The sequence below is a fragment of the Tachysurus fulvidraco genome, chromosome 1, assembly GCF_022655615.1.
Source record: "Tachysurus fulvidraco isolate hzauxx_2018 chromosome 1, HZAU_PFXX_2.0, whole genome shotgun sequence".
Taxonomy (NCBI): domain Eukaryota; kingdom Metazoa; phylum Chordata; class Actinopteri; order Siluriformes; family Bagridae; genus Tachysurus; species Tachysurus fulvidraco.
In genome coordinates, this window is record NC_062518.1 from 34,674,593 (window position 1) to 34,699,085 (window position 24,493).

The following is a 24,493-nucleotide window of genomic DNA, read 5'->3' on the forward strand; positions in this document are numbered from 1 at the left end:
GATTGCTTTGTTGTTGTTTTTTTTAAATATGCCAGTACATCAACGTGTAGCCATAACAACAATGAGAAATAGATAAACAAGGATAAACAACCTGCACAGATATGTTAAAAAGTGCTGTATAAGACATCTCTGGTATAGTATTGAGTTCATATTTAGCTTTCTAGTACAGTACATTGCAGGTCCTGTTAAACCAAAGCCCAGGGCAGAACCAGCCTTTTTGTCCTCTTAACCTGACCCTTGTTCATGCCTACATTTCTCACTCTTGTAACTATATGTATCCTATTAGATTTTAGAGAAGCCACCAATTCATTGTGGGTACGAAGGGGAACCACAACACTACAAATGGAAATATTCAGGTGTTTATTCAGGTGCTGATAAGATCTGTTTTCTCTCGTTTACCTTAGCTTGTCTATCTGGTGCTGTTACTTAACAAATTTTGTTAATTGTATGTAAAAATATTTTTTAACATAAAAGTGGTCAGGCTCTGTCTATAGTTTTGTTTGATTTCATCACATTGCGTGTGTGTGTGTGTGTGTGTGTGTGTGTGTGTGTGTGTGTGTGTGTGTGTGTGTGTGTGTGTGTGTGTGTGTGTGTGTGCGTGCGTGTGTGTGTGTGTGTGAATCTGAGCTCTTTTAGACATGTGTAAATATCTTTCATGGACATCCTGAATCTACTTTGGTTTCAACCTTGGAAGCATTAGCCATTGATGTTTCAGTTGAAAATGCCTTAATTAAACTTTTGCTTCACTTTTTTGCTAAAGCAAACTTTTTGTGGCTTTTTTAGTTTGTAGATATAAATCTATTCAAGCAAAATTTTATGTAGATCAGTATCTGTATTTGTATCTGTGTCAATTCAGTGTGACTCACCAGATGATATAATTGGAAATAATATTTGTGTTCCTCTTAACTATGCCACCCTTAGGCTAGTGTTATAAAAGGATTACAAATGTTCACTCAATACAGGGCATATTGTTTGTATATTATACAACAGTGTTGATCAATTCTCAAATATGCTTAGTAACAAGATATTTATTAATTTTCTATACTGTAACAATGCTCCTGTAGTAGCAGTAGTAGTAGTAGTAGTAGTAGTAGTAGTAGTAGTAGTAGTAGTAGTAGTAGCAGTAGTAAGGAAACTGCTCATTCAACTCAATCACAGGGACAGGTATGACAGTACCTCATCTGAATCTGATAATGAATGCACCTTCAGCACTTTGTAACAGTAAGTTTCCCAACACCGTTATTAACAAGACAAAGCAATTGGTAGTGGAGCTACATTTTATAGGTGCTATAACATAAGTGATAACAAGTACTAAATTCTTTCATGAATGTTCCACTCCATTGAATCTAACTGTTCCACTCCATTAAATCTAACTATAAAGGCCTGCCTAAAACTATAATCATTGGCAAATTACAGTGGTAAAAAAGAAATAAAGCAGTCCTCTTTCCATTGAGACGTATCACACCACCTTTTAATTGATCATTTACTTATTGCTTATTTACCTATCACATCACTAACTGTCACGTTTTATTTCTTTACTTACAATGTATGTTAATTATTTTTATTAAATATACAGATTAAATTTCATAGATGTGTGTTCACTTGGTCACCAGAAAATCCCCTAAACATGATTCCACCAACACAAAGCCCAGAAACAAGATACCTTACACTAAGGTAAGTGTGTGTGTTTGGAGAGATGAGTCGATGAGTTTTAAATGCAGCTGATTTTTTATTGCCATCCTACATACATATTTTAGAAAAAAAAAACGATGGTGTTCTACATACATATCTATCTGTCTTTAAATTTCTTACACCAGACAACACCATAAACAAGGTCAAGTTGTACTTGCACCAAGAACTAAGTAATAGTCTTATAAATGGACACAGTTACAAAGCAAATAGTGGTGGAAAAACACAATCTATTATTAAAATCAACAAACGGCTTAAAATATTTGCTGTGGTCTTTCTCAAACTTTGTTTAAAAAAGACCGGTTTGGTAAACACCATAGGTAAACACACCACACCTAAACTACCCTCAGTGCTTTAACTGTAATTATTGTGGATAATGGCATTAGCTCTTTTACTTGAATTTAATTGTCTAACTCTTAGTGAAGAAAAATATTCGACCAATTAAAATAATTATATATTATACTAATATATGGATACTGTATATAAGAGTATATAAAGTTTGTTAAGTAATAGTGACTGTATGAATGTAGTCATACAGTCATACAGTCACTATTACTTAACAAACTTTATATACTCTTATATACAGTATCCATATATTAGTATAATATATGGATACTGTATATAAGAGTATATAAAGTTTGTTAAGTAATAGTGACTGTATGAATGTAGTCATCTATGATACATGTCAGTTTTTATGAGAAAAAGTTAAAAATCAAGAAGTAATGTCTCTCATACCCAAAAGGATGTTTGTCTTTCTACTGGTTATCCCTGTATGAGTAACTGTATGCTTAGTGTTAGTAACGTTACATCTCAACAACCTTTCACACAATGTTTTTGGCCTCATACTGCACAGCATTTTGTTATCATTTCAGATGCCAAATAATTACAGTAAATTATAATTAAGTGACTGAATCTCTGAAATGCTTTAATTAATGTTGACACTGATACATGATTTGGGTTTTTACACTTTGAGGTCTGTTGCCTATAATCAGTGGTCACAGGTTTATGCCTCAGTTATCAAAGTGTAAATAGGGAAATAAATAATTAGCTCGTAGTATAATTTAGTTATAAATGTCTATGTCTAAATATAATGCCTACAATTCCCAAACTATTTACTATCAGTATCCGCATAGAGAGTATGGAGTATGTGTGTGGTTATGATGACTTTGCGGAAAGTCTTTTCATAAAGCCGAGTTGTTATCATAATGATGGGCGGTGCTTCTTGGTCCTCTCATATTATGTTTGCTATTAATAATAAAGGCAGATTTTGTTTGGCCTCTTGGATTATGGTTGCTATTAATAGTAAAAGGTGTGTCTTCTTAAGCAACATCCATTATAGTTGCTGTTGATATTGGGCAGATCTTTTTGGGGCACTCCTTTTTCCATTTTGGCTAGGATTATAGACATTCAGTAAAATGCCTTACTCCAAGCCCAAACAACTCTTGTTTATTTCAGCATATCTATGAATGTTCACATATTTGTGGAACTGTGACACATGCAGGGAATCCAGGTTCATAGGAATAGACGTTTTTACAATTATTAAGACATTGGAAATGAAGTATGTAGAATATATATTAACTTGTATTCTGATATATTGGTCTTTTATACAGGCTAGTAATACAAAAAAAAAAAAACCCAAAAGGAACCGAATTAAGAGGCAAAAAGAGAACCATTTTATTACATTAAAATGTTTCATACAAACAAGGCATACACACTATTTCATATTGCTTCAGACATAAGTTTTCATTTTTTTTAAAACAACTTTGTAACAAAATGTAAGTACAACATTTATGAAAATATATAAATCTCTAAACAGGGATTTCAGTGCTGACTATACAAACAATACAATAAACACATTCATTGCCAGTATGCCACCATGTTCTGCAAACATGTTTGTAATTAAGTCATTCATGTCACACAACATGTAATATGCCACGTTCTGCTCTCAAAGTCACACATTCAAATATACTCTGGGATTTCAGTACAACATGGGCCTACTGAAGGTTGTTTGCAAAGGTATATACGTTTTTCGTCTTTTACAATTAACATAAGTCACACTGGGTGGTACAATAGATCCATAAGGAATAGTGTTCAAATAAGTCACAAAGTATAATTCATTTGTAAAGAAATAAAGAAATACAAAAAAGGAACAACTTTGGCACACTATATATTTTAATACAATTTTTTAAAATATATTTTAATAATACTTCTTTTGTTTTGAAAATTTGTACTTTGATGGGTGAAATGTGTCAACCCTGAATAGGTTATTACTTGTAAATGGGCATAATTCTCAACAGTTTCAGAAGTAAACATACAATTTGTCGGAATAGCCCTTGAAGTTATGGAGGAGATTGATGGGGCATGGTTGATCCTTATTTAGCATGCCAGAATATACCCTTAACCAAAGCTAAAAATGAAAATCTTCATTTGCCGTACTTAACCAACCGTTTGTAGATGAATATTTGTGTCATTGTGTTCTTAATATACTCTGTGTCAGCTGTGATAAGCAATTGTCCCAAATAAAGTGCAACCCCTTAAAACTGGCTTGTCACAACCTTGTTTGTACTGTAAATACATATATCTATACATTTCTAAGTCATCTATAACATGAAAATACTAAATATTCTTTTTTTCTACTATCACACGTTTCCCACAATGCCTTACTAGTGACATGTAAAACAGCAACAAACAAAACTTGGCATAACTTATTACACCACTTTTTAAGGCGTTTATACTCCTTGTCAGATGCTACACACAAAGTTAAATACTCAGTAACAGTATATTCCAACTAACAATATGAAAGAGTTTCAGTTAGTGATATTTTTCATTCCATCCTTCAATTCAATTTAATACAATGAAAGCAGTAACATAATATAAACAGCCTTAATAATATATAATTTTCCTGAAATCATTCTGCTGTAATGACTGGTAATTCTGAATGAATCAAATTTTATACTCATTTCTTGTATATTGTAGCATGTTTATTGTATTAATGAATATCTATATCAAGGTTTTGTTTTTATAAATTCCCTGCATCTTTTTAATCATTAGTGTTTATAAGAAAATTTCTTAAAATCCAGGCACTCTCTTTGATTGCATTAAGCACAACATAACTTTGTTAAGGAGTTGCACAAATTGCAGCAGCCAAAATAGATATGTACACACTTACACAAGTTAAATCTTTGATATAGTTCCAAAGAACATTAATAAACTTAGATGACTAAACAATTATGATAATAATAATAATAAAAAAAAATCAAATAAGTGTTATGGCTAAAAATATATAACATTTCTATGTTTCTATATAAAGTAATATTATGGCTTGATTTGAATTAAACAATGTATTTCAAATATAACAAAGATGTATGTAACATAGTATAGTAAGTCACCAAAACAGAGATAAAAGGATAAAGGTGACCTGACTGAATACAACTGCAGTGTGATAGTAATTGGCCAGTATCAACTGTGTAGTACCCAGAGGACTGATTTGTGCAACTGAATCACAAGGTTGCTGTAAACAAGAATCAACTGCATCCAAATCTGGTCCCATTCATCTATAACATATACTTCCTGAATAATGCTCATTGCAGTAATTCAGTCTTTTTTTGTTGGTGTTGTTGTTTCAGGCTCCCCACTGTCAGAGACATTGATGGGGCTATCTCGAGAGAAAACTTCAGTTGACTCCCTCCACATGCAATCAGCAATGGTCTTGAAGGCATTAGTGCTGCACTTGGGTCGTATTTTCTGTGAGGCATTGTTGACAATCTGCCGGCTGTTGGAGGTGGCAATCTTGATTTTGAGGGCTGCATCTACACGGTCCACAACTGTGTATGTCCCTATGCTACCATCCTCAAATCCAATAATTATGTTGAGTGCTCGTTGTGATAGGCACAAGTAGGTTGGTGTTTTGTAGAGAGAACAGGTACCAATACTCTTTCCATCAGCAAGTCGCATGACAATTAAACTAGAAACCACACCTGCATCATCATCCTCATCAGAATTTCCAAAACAAATATAGACCAAGTACCGTCCATCTCTTGATAACTTTTGCCTCCATATAATGCCTGCTGCATGGACTAAGCGCAATTTTCCACTGTGTAGATCCAGGACATTTATGTTGTCATCTCCTTTAGATACAATTCCCAATTTTCCATTTGGTGAGATCTGGAAGTCTTCCAAGTTCTTTAAGAAGTTGCTAGGCAGTTGCACCCTTCTGCAGACTGACTCATCAGCTACACTCCATAGGAAAACAGTCTCTGTGGATGTGATGAAGACAACATAGTCTGGACTGTCTGGAATTAGCTTAAAATTTATGATTGTGATCCCATCATCACAGACGAACTTCTTGGATACACTGCCGGACCACAAGCTGACAGCCAACAGCTTGTTTTTAGTTGTACCAACCAGGAAAGTATTGGCAGTGGTGATAAGTGCATGCTGGAGGGTAACCAAGATGTTGCACACTTTGTGTCCAGTAGCAAGCCTCCAGACACGCGAGGCATTTTGTTCACAGAGAGAAACCACAAATTGGTCATTATGGGTGATAAGAAGTTGGGATATTTTTTGACCGTTGATTCGGAAGATATTCTCACCAGTGGCAGTCTGCCAGATATATTGGCTACATTTGTCATCAGATGTCACCATAAGGTCACCAGATGTGGTAAGAACACAGTTCTCCACTAACCCTTCATGTTTAAACACCATCTCAATGAAACCTGTGCTGAAATTCCACTTATGGATGGCTTCAGAGCCATCCATTGTGTAGACAAAGTCTTCTCTGCCTGACAACTGTACATTTTGCATCCTTTTGCCTGTTTTGTCAATGTTTGACATTGCTGTTATGATATCAATGTCCCAAACTGAGAGAACCCCACTGCTGGCTACGGACAAAAGCAAGTTATGGTGTGTTGACTTGATCAACTTGACAATGGATCCTGATATCTCTATTAAACTAGCCATGCATTGCCCACTGTCCCTTCTCCACACAAATATGGATGAAGTATTTTCCATTGATGCTACAATACTTTGGCCATTCTTTGACAGAACAGCAGCCACAAATCTCTCACTACGTTTGGCCTTAAACTTCTCTACCATCTTCCAAAGCTTGGTATCGAGCACCTCAATGCTTCTGGCTTTGCAAATAAGTACTGATTTCTGATCCTCAGATAATTCTATACCTACCACATCACTATCATCCCCTCTGCAGTCATAGTCCTCCATAAGCCTGGGATTTGTGATATCTTTGGTGTTCCAGACAGAAAGGCTACCTTCATTGTCAATCATCACCATTTGATGTATTGTATCTAGAACCAGGATGGACTTCACAAATCCACCAGAAAACTCAGAGGTCACTGTTGCTAGCTTATCTCCACTTCCTAGGTGGAATATAGTAGTGGTGTTTAAATACTGCCCACAAAATGCATACATACCATCTGGGGAGCATTCAACACAGGTTACTTCATACCAGCAATGGAACTGGTATAATGGCCAGCCATACTGCAGGTCAATCACACTGACATCTTTACTGGCCTCCAGCCAAGCTAAGGCATGGGGGCTGGATAAGGTAAATCCATTAATGAATGCTACCCCACCTGTGATGCCACATTGCTTTGAGCCTTTAACTTCCACCTCTGACAACAAACAGGATTTATGGTTATCATAAATTAGTAGTGTGTTTTTTGTAGTGGCAACCACAAGGTACTTCTCATCTGTGGTGAGCCTAACACCAAGAACAACTGACCTTGCTGTGTCAATCTGTCTCAGCAACTGTCTGCTCTCAACATCCCATGTACTGACTGAGCCATCCTCAAGAGCTACAATTACAATGTTGGGAGCCAAAGTAGGTAGAATCTCAACTATCTGCATATAACTAGAGCACAGTGGTAGTCTCTCAGGACTGTATGTAACATCCATGGAAGAGTGGAGCGGTACTATGGAGCAGTATTTGGGTCCATCCTTGTCACACTCTAGTAAGAGGTGTCGGAGTTTGGGAAGGGATGTGACCACAGGAAGAAGTCTTTGCTGAAGCTCAGCAGACAGTGAAGCAGGGTTCTTGATTACTTTAGCCTTTATACTTCTTAGTGTGCTAGCAAGGAACTTGAGCTCCTTTTCCTGTGAGTAGCTGTAGGCCAGGTCTATGTCTGTCAAGGCCTTGTCAAATTGTCCAATCTTTATCATTGTATATAGCCAACTGAAGTTCATTATAACACCATACATGAGGTCATCTGTCCGCCCACTCCTTGTCAAATGAAATAACAGTTCTGTCATTTTTCGGTGATTGACAAAGAAGATGTCTGGCTCAAGTAAGTTGCATTGAAACACCCAGGGTTGTTCTGGAGTCTGCCGGTCATATGAATGCTTTTCAGCAGAGGCTTTGTCGTGGCCTTGAAGGCTTTGTTGGTTGTGAGGGTTCCGATGCTGAGAGATGTTTAATGAGGCAAAGTGATTGTTGTCACAGTGGAAAATCTTCTTTCTACCACCTGCCCATACTCCAAGAAAATACTCAGCTAAAAGGCTGTGCATTTGGTGCACATCTTCTTCATTACTAAGATACAACTTTTGTGCAATGAGATGCAGATGCCTGTTTGCCCATACCAACAGGGTTACATTCCGAACCTGACGCTCCACCAGGTAACCCTCCAGCTCTTCTCTTAGTTGAGCAATGAGATCATAAGAGATTCGCAGGGGATTTGTTAGATTTGAGCTGACCATGATGTCTCCAAGTACACTATTGTCTAAAGACAGTATATCCTCCAGTTCCACCTCTGTCAACCCTACACGAGCCATTGTAATGTATCCCAATGCACGAAAGACAAAGTGGGATCCCAGCTTATTTTCAATGGAGATGAAGAGATGTTCTATGCTCTCGTGCACTGTTGAGCAAAGGGACTTTTCATCAACATCTTTGTGTGAGCGCCAGTGTACCACCTCACGATAGATAAGGTTGACAAACATGGGCAGTGTACATTTTGCCAGTGCTTCATTTACATATATTTGCTGGCCTGAGGTTACTTTTCGTTTTACACCCAGAAGTTGCTGTTTGAGTGTTTGGCTACATGCTTTACGGTCTCTTTGTGTCAATTCTACATAGCAATCCTCATCATGTACCAGGCAACGTAATTTCTGTAGTATCCCATGTTTGTTAGGCAAGGTTGATACCACAATGCGGACTGTACAAGGGAGGTGGATAGGCAACCACCACAGCTTACGTGCCTCTTCTGCTTCGGACAGCTGTTCCAAGGAATCTAGTATGATCACTAGGGGTCGATGGAAGGATGACTCCCCAAGAAGGTTTATCATCAATTCTCTCATCTCTTCAATCTTGTTTGGCAGGTAGTGGATTAAGCAGCGATAGTTTATGGAAATCTGCTCACAAATACTTTGGAGGAGGTTGCGGAGGTCTGTAGAGAGGTCAGTTGAACCAATGAAGCGCACGATGATGACAGGATCTGTTTCTGGCCCCATTTCTTTCTGAAGCCATGAGTATGCCTGGGACAAAGACAGAAATTGCTGATTGGTTATTCTGTTTCTTAAACACAACTGAATTATTTATGATAAATCGTGTACATCTTCATCTTATACTTCAATTTTTAAACAGTTACACACATGTATTGTATTCAGGATTGGGTTCTGTACATGCTTAAGTTGATTTTATGAACACAGCATTAAGTATTATAAAAGCCATGTGTGTAGTTCATGCCTCCAAGGTTCAATATGATACTGCTTCTTAATAGTAGGACGAATAATAGGCTTTTTTCAGCAAAGTCAAACCTTTAACACGTTTGATGTTTATGTTCTCACTACATAACCCTTTGAAGTAACAGAAAAGTAGGGGTTGCTATCTAACGGACCCGGTAAAGAAATGTAATTGATGGAAAATCCTCGTGAATTGCTGCTAGCTGCCTAATACTACACGTTCTAATCGGAGAAGCTGCAAGCTGTATTTTTTTTGTGGCAAATTTCATATCACTTGCCAAATCAACAAAATTGATGAGTTGCTGATTTTCAAGAGTACCTGTAAAGACTTTTATTCTGCATTGCTCTTTGTTGACCTGAAATGCACCTCAGTACTGCCACTCCAGAGAGTGCACTGTGTTTACTGAGATTTCACCTCCAAGAATAGTTTGTATTACAGTGCAGACATATTGTTGCCAATACCTGGAATCCTTCTTCATTAACTGCAAACCATTTTATTCACTGCAGGATTTCACTCAATTATTTTTGTTAGAGTGTGTATTCCACCTCAGGCCATTTGAGGCTCTGCACAACCTGGCTGATGAGATAAGCAAGATAACTGTGGTGTAAAAAACACCCAGACTCTGTTGTCACAATTTTTTTTTTTTATGGATTTGAACGGAGCACATCTCAGTTGCAAAATACAATACATCGCACTGCTGCTGCACTATTAAATGATGCCTAACACTTTGTTCCCTGTGCTGGTTCGGGAGACTTTGAAAACTGCCTTGTCTGCCTTATTCTTGTGCACAAACAGAAATTATAGAACTACAAAGAAATGTAGCAGGGGAGATAAAGGAAGACAAAAGGCCTGTTTTTTTTTTTGTTTGTTTGCATTGACTAACATGTCTTTCAACACACATTCACCAGTCTTAATGAGTTCACCTCACCAACATTTCAGATGTTGTTTGAGAGCACTACACATTTGTATCTCTTAGGGCCTGGAATGGGAAGCATACTGTACATTGAGTAAAATTGTCAAAAAGGCCCAGCAGAGGATGTATTTCCTCATTCCTAAGACTCATTCCCCTCCAGAGTCTGGAAGAGGGCATTAAAACATAATCGCTGACAACTGAACTATATTTTAATGCCTTCCCTCCAGCATGTGTTTCAGATCAATCTAAGAGTGAAACACCAGGCAAATTGACCAAAATCATGAATACTCTTTAAAAACCATATCTTCTGTGTCCCTGTTGGAATTGCATTTTCTGGTAAGGGTGTGATAACTTTTTTGTGTAATATTTACCTATGATTTTTGCCAGACCAACCTAACAGGTCGACCAAGGATAGAAATTTTGACTCTCTTTTTAAAATGCATGCATGCTAGATGAATTTCCAATTAGCTACCCTTAACTAGCACGCAATGTGAGATAATAAATGCATTCGGTCATATACTGTACATCAACTGCATTTGTTTGGTCATATGCATCAACTGCAAACTAGCCCATTTCTGCATCTTTTTTTGGATGGTTAGAGTTAAACTAGCTCAATTCCATGCAGTGTGGCACAAATTCATTTGTAGCTACATACCTGTTCACAGTTAGTTGACTTACAATCCATTTACCAACTGAGAGTAGAGATTATTGTAGCAAATATTTTATCTAATGATTGAAAGTTTGGTATGTGGCATGAATGCATTTCTAAATATATACTGGCCATATTTGTCTCAAATAATTCAGGCTTGCCTTGTTTTGATGTACTTAATGCTGTTGTTTGTGTCCTTGTAATTTCTTGTAATTTCTACAAGCCTTTTAAGAACTCAACAACCAAAACTCATGTGACCTGTCTTCTTGTCAGCAGGGGTTGACCATTCAAAACATCATAACAATATACAGAGTGTATGAAAAAAGACTCTAAGACAAAAATCTAAGAAAAAAGAATCACACAAAAATTTTTTCTCTGGCATTTTCGATGCCAAAACCATCACATTCTGATATCTTGCAGGTTTTCTTGTTAATATCAGAGCAGATGTTAAAAAATGTTAAACATTGTTTATCTTGTTGTTTATTGTAATCTTGTTTAAAAAAAAAAGCAAATAGCAAATTCATTGTAATTTTATTTAAATGAGAGTATGATTCCTTCACCCACAAGGCTCACAACTGTTAAAAACAGAGCCTAGGAAAGACAACTAAAAAAGAAAAAAAACTAAAGTGTGCATAAGGCAAATAAATGCGTAGTGATACTTTTTTAGTGTTGTCTGTTTGTTCTTGGAAATTCTATGTAATATTCATGGCCAGATTATTGACAAATTTAATTATTTTGATTAGTCATTATTGTTTGTGTTGTGGTCTCAATGCCAGTTATAAATACCTCATAACAAGTCACTTGTACTCTATTATTAGAAAATCAGTTGGAACAGTTATACGTGAGTTGAAAATGTTTCTGGGATAAAAACATCGTTTGGAGCATGTACATGTGGCATTAGAATTCTTGGTATTTTTGTGACCATTATTACATGCATTAACCTGGCACAGAAAGTTAGTCTTAAAATTAACACATTATCAAGAGGTGTGGTTAGTGGTCATATCCAGGGGTCTTGAGAAGCGCTAAATTTAAAGCTACAGTATCTTGAACTATTTTCTCTTTCTGGGAAATATTATATATGACCCAATACTGTCCTCTTTGTTTTAAGTATGAATGCACTTGTTAATGCAACAATAATCTGAATGAAATATGAATTCTAGTTTTTGGAGTGGAAAAATCTGGCTGGTTTAACCAACAACATAGCATGATTGTATCACTGCATTTTTAATTCAATTCTTATTTGTAGCACCAAACATTAAGCACACTGAAACATTATTGAGGCAATGCACACCTCAAAACACCCTGCAATTGAACTCAATTGCATGTACATTTCCAAATGGCCCACAAAACAAAGGCATTAATGTTATGATTTCTGTCTCCAATATTCATACACACATACACATACATATACATAGGCATTTCTCTCACCTGTTTAGCCACCTCAGCAAGCAACAGCGTCTTTCCAGTGCACGGGCCTCCGTAAACGACTAGGGGCAATATTCTCCCCCCTTTGGATGGATACAGGTATTCTTGCACTATATCCAGGACCTCGCTTTCATACACATAAAATGAGGAAAATGTCTTGCACAGCGAAAGATGTTGTACAATCTCATCGTACAGTTGATCTGTTTCTGTGTCAAAGTTTTGCTGTACAGTAGCTTGAATAATGTCTACCATGTCCTCGTAGAACTGCTTACACAGACCCTCCACATAGTGACTCTCTACCTCTTGGGAGTAGCCAAGTTTCATATCGCAATGGGTGACTGAGGAATAGACACGGAGGTTGGACGCTGCGACTATCGTAGGAATGAACTCATCTCTGACTTTCAGAAGCCGTTCATAGGCCTCTTGGTTCCTCACAACACGATCCGCACTCATAACAATGTCCATGTAGCGGGCCATGTCAGGCATCTTGGCAAAGCGGTCAAAGTTGGAGATTTTGCGGATGTAACACACACACTTCTTCAGGAATGCTGGAGTTTGTTTTCCTAAAGCAAAGTCCAACTCATCCTCCAATGCTGTGAAAAAGAGGAAAAAAAATATTACGTTTCATTCATGCTTTTGGAAAATTTTATATTTTAATCACTTTGCACTTTATACTCTAAGCTCCAACTGATGTCTTGATGCCATAAGGTGCCGGTGTTTTTGGCAGTCTTTAGCATGTGATTAGTTGTGCTTCCTTAAGCTGCCTTTAAGGCAAAACATATTTGATATGATCTCTTAATCCATCATTGCAATGTCTTATCAAAGTCCTCCAAAGAGAGAGTTCCACTGATAGCTTGCCAACACTGTAGGCTTAGTATCGCAAGCTCAGAGCTTGTGTTGTTAAAGAGGGGATGAGATGATGAATGTAGCTGGAAAGGCACTGTTTTGGAGGCTGCAATCTCAAGTCCCATACAGTATGTTCGGATATATATGCTGTACAATATTAGTGGTCATTAGAGGATAACAATGTTGAATAAGAATTATAATTGGTTACTGGATTTCTCTTGTGTAGAGGTTACTTGAACAATGTGCTGAATTTTACTGCTGTTGTGAGATTATCTAAATTAACAGCAATTAAAGGTTTAAAAAATCAACTCTTTGTTAATGTAAAGTAACTAAAGACAGGTGGACAACAAAGGGGATTGGTTTTGTTTATAATGCCATTTTTTGAAGACTGTACAACTTATCACTTTTTGTACAAAGTGAAAAATACAGTATATAGTCTGTTATGAACACCTAAAGCTGTTATTGACCATAAACTCACATTTAATTGGAAGCTTTATGCATGTTTAGCTTTTACAACTTAAAGTTTAACTTTTTAGTTGTACAGCTGTTTTTTTATTCAACGCAAATTTAGTTTAAGAGAAGATCCATAATTTTTGCTTTAGGGTAGTTATCATAGTTTATAATGTGATCTTTATTACATTAACTTTATGAAAGAAAATTAATCACATTATTTAAATGGTGGACTTTCCCCAGATGGATGTCACACATACTGTAGAGCTTCTCATCTACATACACCTGATTCACTGATATAGAAATAACACATTATCGGCATCAAAAGGTCAAATTCATCTGCCATCTTAATATTTTTAAGTCCAGGCTAAAGGCATTTTTATTTTCAAAAGCATATGGCTGATGGGATATTTTTACAATTTTTCTGTTTGTTTGTTGTGTGTTTTTCTGTTTTTAATGACCTAATGGAAAGCACGTTGGTCGACGGAAGTTGTAATTAATTGTGCTATATAAATAAGTTGTCATTGTCATCTCACATACCCGAACAAAGAAATTTTTTAGCCTGTGCACTTTTCATGGTTCCTTTTTCTTGTAGTTGTAGGACTGCAGTTCGAAACATTGTCTTGATCTCTTCAGAAACTGCTCTCCAAGCTTTAGCATTCTTGGCCTTCGCAACACTGCTCGACTCCATCTGTGGGAGAGAGGGAAAGGGTCACGGTCAGTGATCTGCCAGTATTCAAAGAAAATAATTAAGCTTCTCACACTCAGATTTATCTCTGCACCATGTTGGTCTTTCAATGTTCAAATAAAGATATTTGGCTCCTTTCTCTGGTTAAAATAAAGCTTAACCCATCCTCTACATACGCTCTCGGTAAGGTATCACTGTAGCTGGCCGACCATGTATTTTTGTATTCATTTGTTTATTTAAAATCTTGCTTTTGACATGGTCCCTGTTTTAAATTCAGCAATTTTTGTAAAGCATATAAAGTGTGAGAAAGAGAGAAGCGATTGATATAAAACGAAGAGGCAGGTTAAATTGGGCCAGATCAAGTTATTTTTTTTTTTGGAATACCAACAGAAATTCAAACCCTGCTGTTTTTCTCATTTTAGTCCAGCAGAGCCCCAACCGAGTCCCTCTTAACACAAACTACAGTGTGTGTTGATATCTGTTTTATACACATGCCATGACATGAGTCTGGCTGTGAGTGTTTGCACTTCAGAATATGAGTAGGAACGACAGATAACAAAAGAGGCATACATAGATGAAGAATGCAATTATCTGTGAATGGAAGTGAATGCCATTGTACATTCAAGAAAAAGACATTAAAAGTGATAGATGGAGATAGAGATATAGAAAAATCTAAAAGTCAGAAAAAAACAAGCATGTGCTAGATCCTGTGGTCTTCCAAAGGTTTAATGAAAGACAAAGTGAATTTATGAGCCTAATAAACTCTCCTGCAGGCAAGCAGCTTGCTCTCTTGGGTCAGGCAATTTCTGAGAGGTCCTCAGACACTGGTCTAGCACATAGTGACATTTACAGGATACATCTCCGAGACTGGGTTTGCCTAATTTGTCTATATGGCCTCCCTAGAGAACACTAAATGCATAATTCACAGGGTTTCTCTTTGAGTTAAATCAACAGCAATGCAAGTAAAATTAATTAGAACAAAACGGGCTGTTAAGTTGCTTGAGATTTTGTCTCTACATTCATCAGGTTCACAAGAAATACATGCTGAACAGGTGATTAAAAGAGGTGTTAAAGAGGCACAACCAGAGATGAAGAGGAACATGAATTCCAACAATACAAATACAGAAAATTAAAGGAATGTAAGCCTTAAGAACAGACTTTGTTTGTAGGCTATAAGAAAGCGGGTAAAGACAATGTTGTATGTGATCACCCAGGTGATTTCAACAGGCAATGATGAAAAAAAAAATTATATAATGATGATTAGATTTTAAATTCCTCTTAAATATAAATATTTAAAAGATTTTTTCAAAGAAATGGTTTCAAATGTAACAAAATACAGCAAACATCTGCACACAGCATGCAACTGAACACAGCTTGTTTAGTGCCTATTGCTTTTATAAGTGTTATTACTCTAATTACATTTCATTCATGTTGCCACGTTAAAACTAATGTAGCTAGATACTGCCTTCCAATGACAATACGGTGGCCAGACAAACAAGGGCTGGAACGGATATCTGGGCGACGCATGTCATCCACAATAGGCAGTTATTAGGCCAAAAAATTACATTTTTGCCTGTTTCGGTCATGTCTGTGTCAGCATGGTTTGAAGTATTTCTGATATTACAGGTTTTATAAAAAAGTTCTTAAAAAAAAAAAAAAAAAAAGGCCTCTAGTGTTTATTCATATGTATCTAAAATTTAAAGGAATTATCTTCAAACATTACAATTCTGTGTTATTCAGGGTAAAAACACTGAAAGCCAACACTGTCCTGAGAAATTTTATATCAGACTTATAAAGATAAAATAATTCATTTGTTTATACTGATGTCTAATTTCCATTCCAATAGTGGTTTTCATAATTCGTGGAATCTCAATTCTGTTAAGACTACAATATTCATTTTCTTTTTCATTTGCAAACAGAAAACATGCCACCAGTTTTGAAACATCTTTGCCTCTTTGCTCTAACGAAGGCTTTTTGTGTACCTAATAAACAGGCATCTACTAATGTGATTGGTAGGTGACATCAGCTAATATGTACTTAACTTTCCAGTTCAAATATGTCACATATGTTTACATTGTCTATCATCCTTACTGAGTTCTGGTAGTTTTTCAGCGTCTCAGCTTTTGGTTTGAGGTAGTATGCCGGTGGTACTGAGTTTTCATCCCGGCAGTACCACTCCTCCAGGATCCGCGTGTCCAGACCCGCTTCCACTGCGGCATCTAGAATCATTTCAAACTCAGCCGATTCCACTTCGCCTGGAACACGAATGCTGCCGTACTTCTCCCCCACCAAACCCTGCCAGAAAGAGAAACAAAGAGAGAGGAAGACTACACTAGAAAGCACTTAGATAAAGGGCAGGAGAAACAAAACCGCTGCTACATCATTTTAACTTAGTTGGCCAATAATCCACATTAAATTCAACTTCATCATAATCTGAATAATTCCCCATTCACCTATAATTGTATTTAGTGACAGCACAAACGTGAAATTTTCTATGAACGCAGTACACAGAAGAGTCATGGAAAAATTGATTAGAGAAACACACAATTATGAAGTGATTAAGCTTGTCATGATTGAGGTGATATGACAGCACTGGGGAAATTTGATACTTGCTCATTATTACCTATCAGCCTTCTTTACTGGTAATAATGCAAATCACATGCGGTGATGTGTGTCTGTGCAATCAACTCCATAACTACTAACATCCTTCATAGGAATTACAATAGCATAATTATTCAAATGTTCCACTTAATTGAAGAAAGCATGAACAATGAAACAGACATGTTATTGCTGAGATCATTACATTATTACTCATGCCTTTTGAAATTAGTGCTGAAAAAACTAAGAATATGGAGTTTGACAGCTAGATTAGGGAAATGAGCTAAACATGTCTGAAGCAAAATCTCTCCGTAATGCACATGTTCATAAAAGAGAGCAACTGAGGAAAGTTTTAATAAATATATTGCTCGAGTTTTACCCAGACCACATTACTGAGGCTCATAAAATACTCATGTAGTGATCAAGGGCTTATAGTCCAAAAACAAAATTCTTATATTTTCAGCTATTCTTTTCATTTGTACATACACACACAGAAATGCCTAAACAACTAACTAACTAACTAATTAACTAAATAAATAAATAAATAAACAAACAAATAAATAAATAAATCAACAAACAAACAAACAAACAAACAAATAAATAAATAAAATAAAATTCAACAAAGAGTAAGAGCAAAAAAGACACCAGAGTTTCATATTTTATGTATTTTAGGAACTGGGTCACATCCAAAAGTTATAGTCTCATGTCTCAACATGTGAGCTGCAAAAAGAAAAGGGTGATTCTAAGCAGAAAGTGGAAAAGCAGATGCAATGTCTCTGTGATAAGAAACACCTCTGATATAATACGCACAAAATATATGGTAAACACACCTATAAATAGCATAGATACCTTTTGGGAAAAGTAGAACCTTCGATTGTGTCTGAGAAGGAAGGACAGTCATACATTTTCCTCTCTCTCTCTCTCTCTCTCTCTCTCTCTCTCTCTCTCTCTCTCTCTCTCTCTCTCTCTCTCTCTCTGTGTCCCTCCGTCCTCACTGTGTGAATGTGCCCTCTTTGTAGTGCCACCTGGCTCCTGACAAGATCCCACACTAATTATTATTGTCTGTGGTCGCAGGTGTGTGAATGGATGTTTAAAAGACTCATGGCATTTTGTTGGCCTGTAATTGCTAATTCACCGGGTCACCTGTACAAGTGAATAATTCTCTTCACATAATCCCTAAAAAATGGAAACTTCAGTGCAGCTTTTTATTGTAACTGTTGTGACAACCGATAGCCTCACCTTCTTCAGGTGATGGGAAGCAGAGTTAGGGCTTTACCAGAAAATACATTCAAATGAGTCTCCATGCCTTATAAAAGATGGCCGGACTTTTTACATTAGATTACTGATGGTACTAACTTGCTTATGCTTGTGTTCATTTAGGCCCAGTATACTCTAGAAGGTTTCTTTTCGGTTAATGCGTCGCTTAATTGTTTTATTAGTATTACATTATTTGTATTACATTGAGTTTAGGTGGATGTGGTAGCCTAGTGATTAAGGTTTTGTCTACTAATCAGAATGTTGTGAGTTTGAATCCCAGGTCCACCAAGCTACCACTTCTGGGCCCCTGAGCAAGGCTCTTAACCTGTTCAGTCATATAAAATGAGATAAAAATGTGAGTTTCTCTCTATAAGAGCATCTGCTAAATGCTATAAATGTAGTTTATTTGTGTCTTGCTTTGGTTTAACTGTATTTTTAAGATCTGAAAATATTGCCTGGTTATATATATATATTTGATGAAATCAGATGTTGCTATTTTCACTTTGGTGATACCTATAGATCATATCACATTTTCCCCCCAAAACTATTTACTATTTTATTACATTTATTATCACATTTATTTTCTTTATTTCCATTGTTTTTTTCAAAAACATTGAACTTTTGTGATATTTTAACCTCCTGATAAATGCTTGATTTTAGGTAAATAATGAAAGCCAATTACCAGCATTTATAGCAAATAAGTAGAGAAGCAATCGATGACAATTTAAAAACAAATAACACAGATAATTACAATTAGACATATGGGGACCTCGAACCAAAATGTAGGTAACATGGTTCAGTGACAGCGTGTAGTTTGTAAATGTGAATCAGAATGAGCAGATGGATCTTTATCAGCTCATTAGTCTTACAGTTGAGTAATAGGTTCATTTGCATATAAGAGGCACCTTGAAAAGCTGACCTGGACATAGAGATTTACTTTAGGAAAACGGGTTATTCAGAGACTCTTACAGAGCATCAAATGATTTTGAGATTATATATAAATAAAGTGTCTGATTACATTTTGGGGGGATTTGTTCATATGACATGAGGATGTGTTTCTTTGATCAGATCATGCCTCAGCTTATATAGTATGTGTAAATAATACGGTAATTACATCCAATTTATGATAAATTTGAGATATATTTCAAGCTACCATGATTAAAAATCTACCTAGAAACAGAATTCACCTAATTACAAGCCAGGATGGAAAATGGTTTGTTTTAATGCTTCACTGTGGTCTTAAATAATAATAATAATAATAATAATAATAATAATAATAATAATAATAATAATAATAATAATAATAATAATAATAATAAAAGAAAATAAATAAAAACAGATGACACATACATAACAGTTCAATGAAATATATTTTTCCTGCTCTTCATATGTAATTATTTCCTTAGATGTTTAATTGTTTATCTCATTGGATTTCTTCCATGCTTTAAATGTAGCTGTTTGGCTTTGAAAATGAAAAAAAAAAAAAAAAGCATCATCTGAATAGTTTATTAAATAGGTTTTTATATGAAATTGCACTGATAACTCTGTTGACCTTCTGTGAACACTGTAACACAATTACAGCACAAAAATGTTATTTGATATTGAACAGATTTGTTCAGTAACTGCACTACACTGAAGCCCAAAAATGTATGTTTCCTCATCCGTGTTATCAGCTATGTGTGTTAAAGACCCTCAAATAAGCACTGAAAATATAATTCATATCTCTGGAGCCATCTCTGTATAGGATTGAACTGCTTGTGTTTTCTCAATCAGGTATATGTAGTGATTCTAACAGGGAAGAAATTGTCCTTTAGGTCATATCCCATGTTTTAAAAAGAAGTAACTAGAGTTACTGCTAATGTGTTGAAATACTTGCATGCTATTAACTATACACAGTCACTTCTCAGTGTTTAGTGATTGCATTGTCTCATTTTCATGAGAGATTCCATGAGATGAAAAAAGTCTTTAATTTTTATTGTGTTTACATAGATATTGGGAACTGTGGTGATGGTGCAGGAAAGTGCTGGTTTCAGTCCAAAAGCTCTAGTGTGTGTGTGTGTGTGTGTGTGTGTGTGTGTGTGTGTGTGTGTGTGTGTGTGTGTGTGTGTGTGTGTGTGTGTACACCTTTAATCATGTGGAAATGGTGAAATTAATAAAATAATAAAAAACAATAGATTTACTTGCCATTATGACTGCAATGTTTGAACACTGTGCTACATTTATTTTAATCCAGATGACCAGTTTCCTGTTTTTTGGCCAATGTTTGCATCTCCTTTCGAGGATAAACTACATGATATACAACGATTTGTGAAGTATTGTAAAAAAAAAAAAAAAAGAAAGGTTGCAGAATTTTAGTCTTTTTTACAAGTACTGGTGTGCCTGAGCCAATCGGATAATCTTCTGTTAGATTTTTTTTTATGTACTTCATTCAATCTCTACCAGGTTAAAGTTTATTATAAAATCTTTTTGAATTATTGGATAAAGTTGGTTGTTACATTAAAAATGTAGAGCCTTAGTACAGCTTGCTTAGTCATTGGCATCCTATTGAGTGCTCAGTGAACCAATTAAAAGTTGTCCTGTTGCATTCATGGACGGGAGTTAAATACTGATATGGTTGATGTAAACAAACTTGGCTGTTGTTTCTAAAGTCTGACTAAAGTGAAATTTGGTATATCAGAGAATTGGTAAAATTCTTACTTGGGGCTGATATACTGTCATGTATAAAAAAATGGAGCTGATGATATGCTGTGTTCAAATGAAATGCTTTTATTTCAGGCATCTTCAAAGGAGCCTGTGTTTCATAGGGAGGAGTAGTGTAATTGGTTGTTGTGTCTTCATTTTAGGATGCTAGGAGTCTTCACACACTCAAAGGCCATTTCGAGTGACACAAGTACACTTATCTTAAATTTCTATCATTTTCACTGTATTCTCTGAAGAGTGTATTGTGGTAAACTACATAACGTCCTTAGAAGCATTTCTGTCATTTCTTGTAGTGATACACAATTGTATATCATAACTATTCTTTGAAGTGGTTGGAGGAGTGTGTCTAAATTGTACTTTCTTTTTTCTTTGTGCTTTTCTTCAGTCTATTCTTTTCTGTCTCTTCCACCACCTCATTGTGCCTGAGGCTCTGTGACTGTGTGTCAGCTGCACGTCTCCTCTAACAAGTGCTTCGATCTATCTGTCTCTTAACTTCGCTGTGTTTTAGCAAAGAGGTGTCAAAGTCTTAGTGAGAATCTAAGAGCATTTGGGCTATGCTCTGATTCTTTACCTACAACAGTTAATCACATTGACTATTTAAAAATATTCATATTATATTAACCGCTTAAAATAAAACTGAAAAAATGTGCCTTTGATAGAAGAGTGACTCATGTAGGGCATCAACACCCAAAACTCCTCATCATTACTTAAAATAGGTCCTATTCCAGACTCTTCTTTTTATTTTAATAAGTCTCTCTCTCTCTCTCTCTCTCTCTCTCTCTCTCTCTCTCTCTCTCTCTCTCTCTCTCTCTCTCTCTCTCTCTCTCACACACACACACACACACACACACACACACACACACACACACACACACACACACACACACACACACACTTGCAGGATGTCATAGTCAGATTAAACAGCTCCAATCTGCACACAGTCCCTCTCTGGAGACTCAAACTGACACATGCAACCCAGAACTGTCAACTTCAACCCTCTACTCTTGTCTTTTCCCTTTTTCTGATCAAACCCTGGGTTCCCAGTTTACAATAAGCAGTCCTGAACTAACACATAACTCCAAGTAACAGCACGTCACAACTACAGAGAGGACATCATCTGTCACTGATTACCAGGCACCTCATATATAGAGTGTCTAAAAACATGCAACGAGAGCTTTAGGGATGATGTCTTGTCAACTTATTTTGTTGTGTCTTAAGAAAACACCTCAAAGGTCAGTGACTGTTTTGCATGTCTTGCAAATAGGTCAGGAGGAGTTGTTTGGGTAAGACTGGGAAGTCTGTATGGGTTTTCCTTGAAACTTTTACGTGTTTTGCGTCACTGCCTCTGGGATTCACGTTTTGGAGAATCTGAATGTCTGAATTCTTTCCCTAGAGAAACGGCAAAGCACTAGCTCTGAGCTCTGACCTCATTCTCTTAGGGAATAATAAAGCAGATTTTTCTGGCAAGAGCAGACTAGCCAGGGCGTCTCCAGACTCTGATCTCAAACAGAATGTCTTAGAAAGAAACTTTCCCTAAACTATAAAAAGCAGTAGAGGAAAAAATCAATACGGCCATGTTTTTATGTTTTCTATTTTAGGTGTTTGACAAAAAAAAAAGGATGATTAATATTCTTCCCAACATCTAAGGATAGTTTTGCAGAAAGTTGGCCATAATTTTAGAGAGATTGCAGATGTTTAAATACAGTCTAACGACTAATTTTATTCAGCCTTGGCGGAAACCAGTGCGGTTTGATCAGAGATAGAGATTACATATTTCATTGAGCTGAGAGAAGGAACTTAAAAGAGGGCAAAAGGAACTTGGGATTTGCTGGAATACACGAAGGATATAGATGTTTGAGATTAGTAGGAATGTATTGGGAGAGAATGACTCGAAGAGAGATGGAGAGAGTGACAAGATCTATTAAATGAGGTGTGAGAGCCAAAGAAAGACAGATGACTGAGAACACCGCTAAGATAAGGGGAATGGAGAGAGAAAATGAGAAACTGAGATTAAATTAGAAAAGGGATGTTTGAGTACCAGAGAGAGTTATAAAGGGGATAGGCAGCAAAATGAGGGATAGCTATTGAAGTGTTGAAAGAGAGTGTGTGTCCTGTAAGAGTGTGACCGTCATAGAAAGTCAACAGACATAGGCAATCTGTGGGAGATTGCATGAGGTAGAGGGAGAACGATATCACAATGAGAAAGAGGATAGTGGGAGGATGGGGGACCAATGGTATTCCCCGCTCTCTTTTTCTCTCCTCAATCCACTTGTCATTCCCTGACTCCAATTATCCTCCTACCCCTCACCCACATCTCTCATTTACATTTTAATCATTTAACATCAATCTCACCCACACCTGTGCACTGATCTCTCATCTGCACTTGACCTGACAGCGATCAGCACTACACACACCCACACACACCAGAGAAGGGTGATTATTACAAAAACCTGTCCTGTTTTCAGGCACATTTTTGATTACAGTTGTTAAAAAAAAACAGTGATTAGTGCTTGTCACTGCACTTGTCTGAAGTTGATTAAGTCTGTGTGGCATCTGGGATTCATCCAGATGTTCGGCGGGAACACCTGAGATTGTTCAGCGTGCTCCTGCTGTCGATGAACAGCCTTGTTCTTAAGTAGACATCGTTCATTACGAGTCAGCAGACTACTCAAAAAAAAAGCATGTGTCAATTGCAGAGAAAGATTTTGATTAGCATACGATTAATTGCACATCTTTAATGCGTTGCACACAACATAGTGGCAGATAGAATACCAAGCATCTGCGTTCAGATCGAGGTTTGAACACACATTATAGAGATCATGAGAAATGAAGATTGTAAAGCATTTTTAGTTTTGTTGTGTAACAGGCTTCCAAATGTGGAATTTTGCTACATTTGGAATAACCAGGATTGTGGGAAGAAAAAGAAATGGAACATGACATAATGAGTTAATAGGGATTTTCCCTGCCAAGTGCATGGTGATGTGATCAAAAACCAGAAGATATTTAGCAGTCATTATGGTCTGATGTAAGATAAAAATGATTAAGATCATTTGGGCAAATGAATCATGTAAAAAATGGCCATGGATATAAATGAACAAACTGGTTCCAAAACTCTACATCACCCGTGTTAAAACGCTCTGCCTTACTGTTCTTCTAGCACTCTTATCTTGTCGGTCTTTCAACACTCTTCCTCAGAGACAACAATCTGCCTTGTTGGTCTTAGAACACTCGGCCTCAACAGTCTTCCAATACTCTGCCTCACTAATCACAATCTGCCTCTAACACATTGTCTCACTGTTCTTCCAGCTGTCTCTCCTTCCCGTCTTACAGCAGTCCACTCAACGGTCTTCAAAATACTGCTTCAGTAGTCTTCTAACACTCTTGCTGTTCTTCCAACACTATACGTCACCTGTCTTCCACCAGTCTTCCTGCCTCACCCAGCCTTTAACATTCTGCTTCACTAGACCCACTAACCCACTGCCTTTTCACAAACTGCCTTGCCCTGCTTCCAACACTGTGCCTCACTAATTTTTAAACGGTCTGCCTTGCAAGTCTTCCAACACAGGATATCACAAATCTTCC

At 36.6% G+C, this 24,493-nt stretch overlaps 1 protein-coding gene across 3 annotated transcripts in view; it reads right to left on the bottom strand.

Moving 5' to 3' along the window:
- Nucleotides 1–3,369: 3,369 nt before the first annotated feature.
- Nucleotides 3,370–24,493, bottom strand: part of LOC113635117 (NACHT and WD repeat domain-containing protein 2) — a 45,698-nt gene continuing 24,574 nt past the window's right edge. For all 3 annotated transcript variants that reach the window (XM_047801021.1, XM_047801025.1, XM_027134350.2), the window contains exons 5-8: nt 16,448–16,651; nt 14,209–14,359; nt 12,376–12,965; nt 3,370–9,177 (exon numbers count right to left, since the gene is read on the bottom strand). In XM_047801021.1, coding sequence (XP_047656977.1) covers nt 5,284–9,177; nt 12,376–12,965; nt 14,209–14,359; nt 16,448–16,651 — 4,839 coding nt within the window. In that variant the 3' untranslated portion in view covers nt 3,370–5,283. The remainder of the gene's footprint in view (nt 9,178–12,375; nt 12,966–14,208; nt 14,360–16,447; nt 16,652–24,493) is intronic.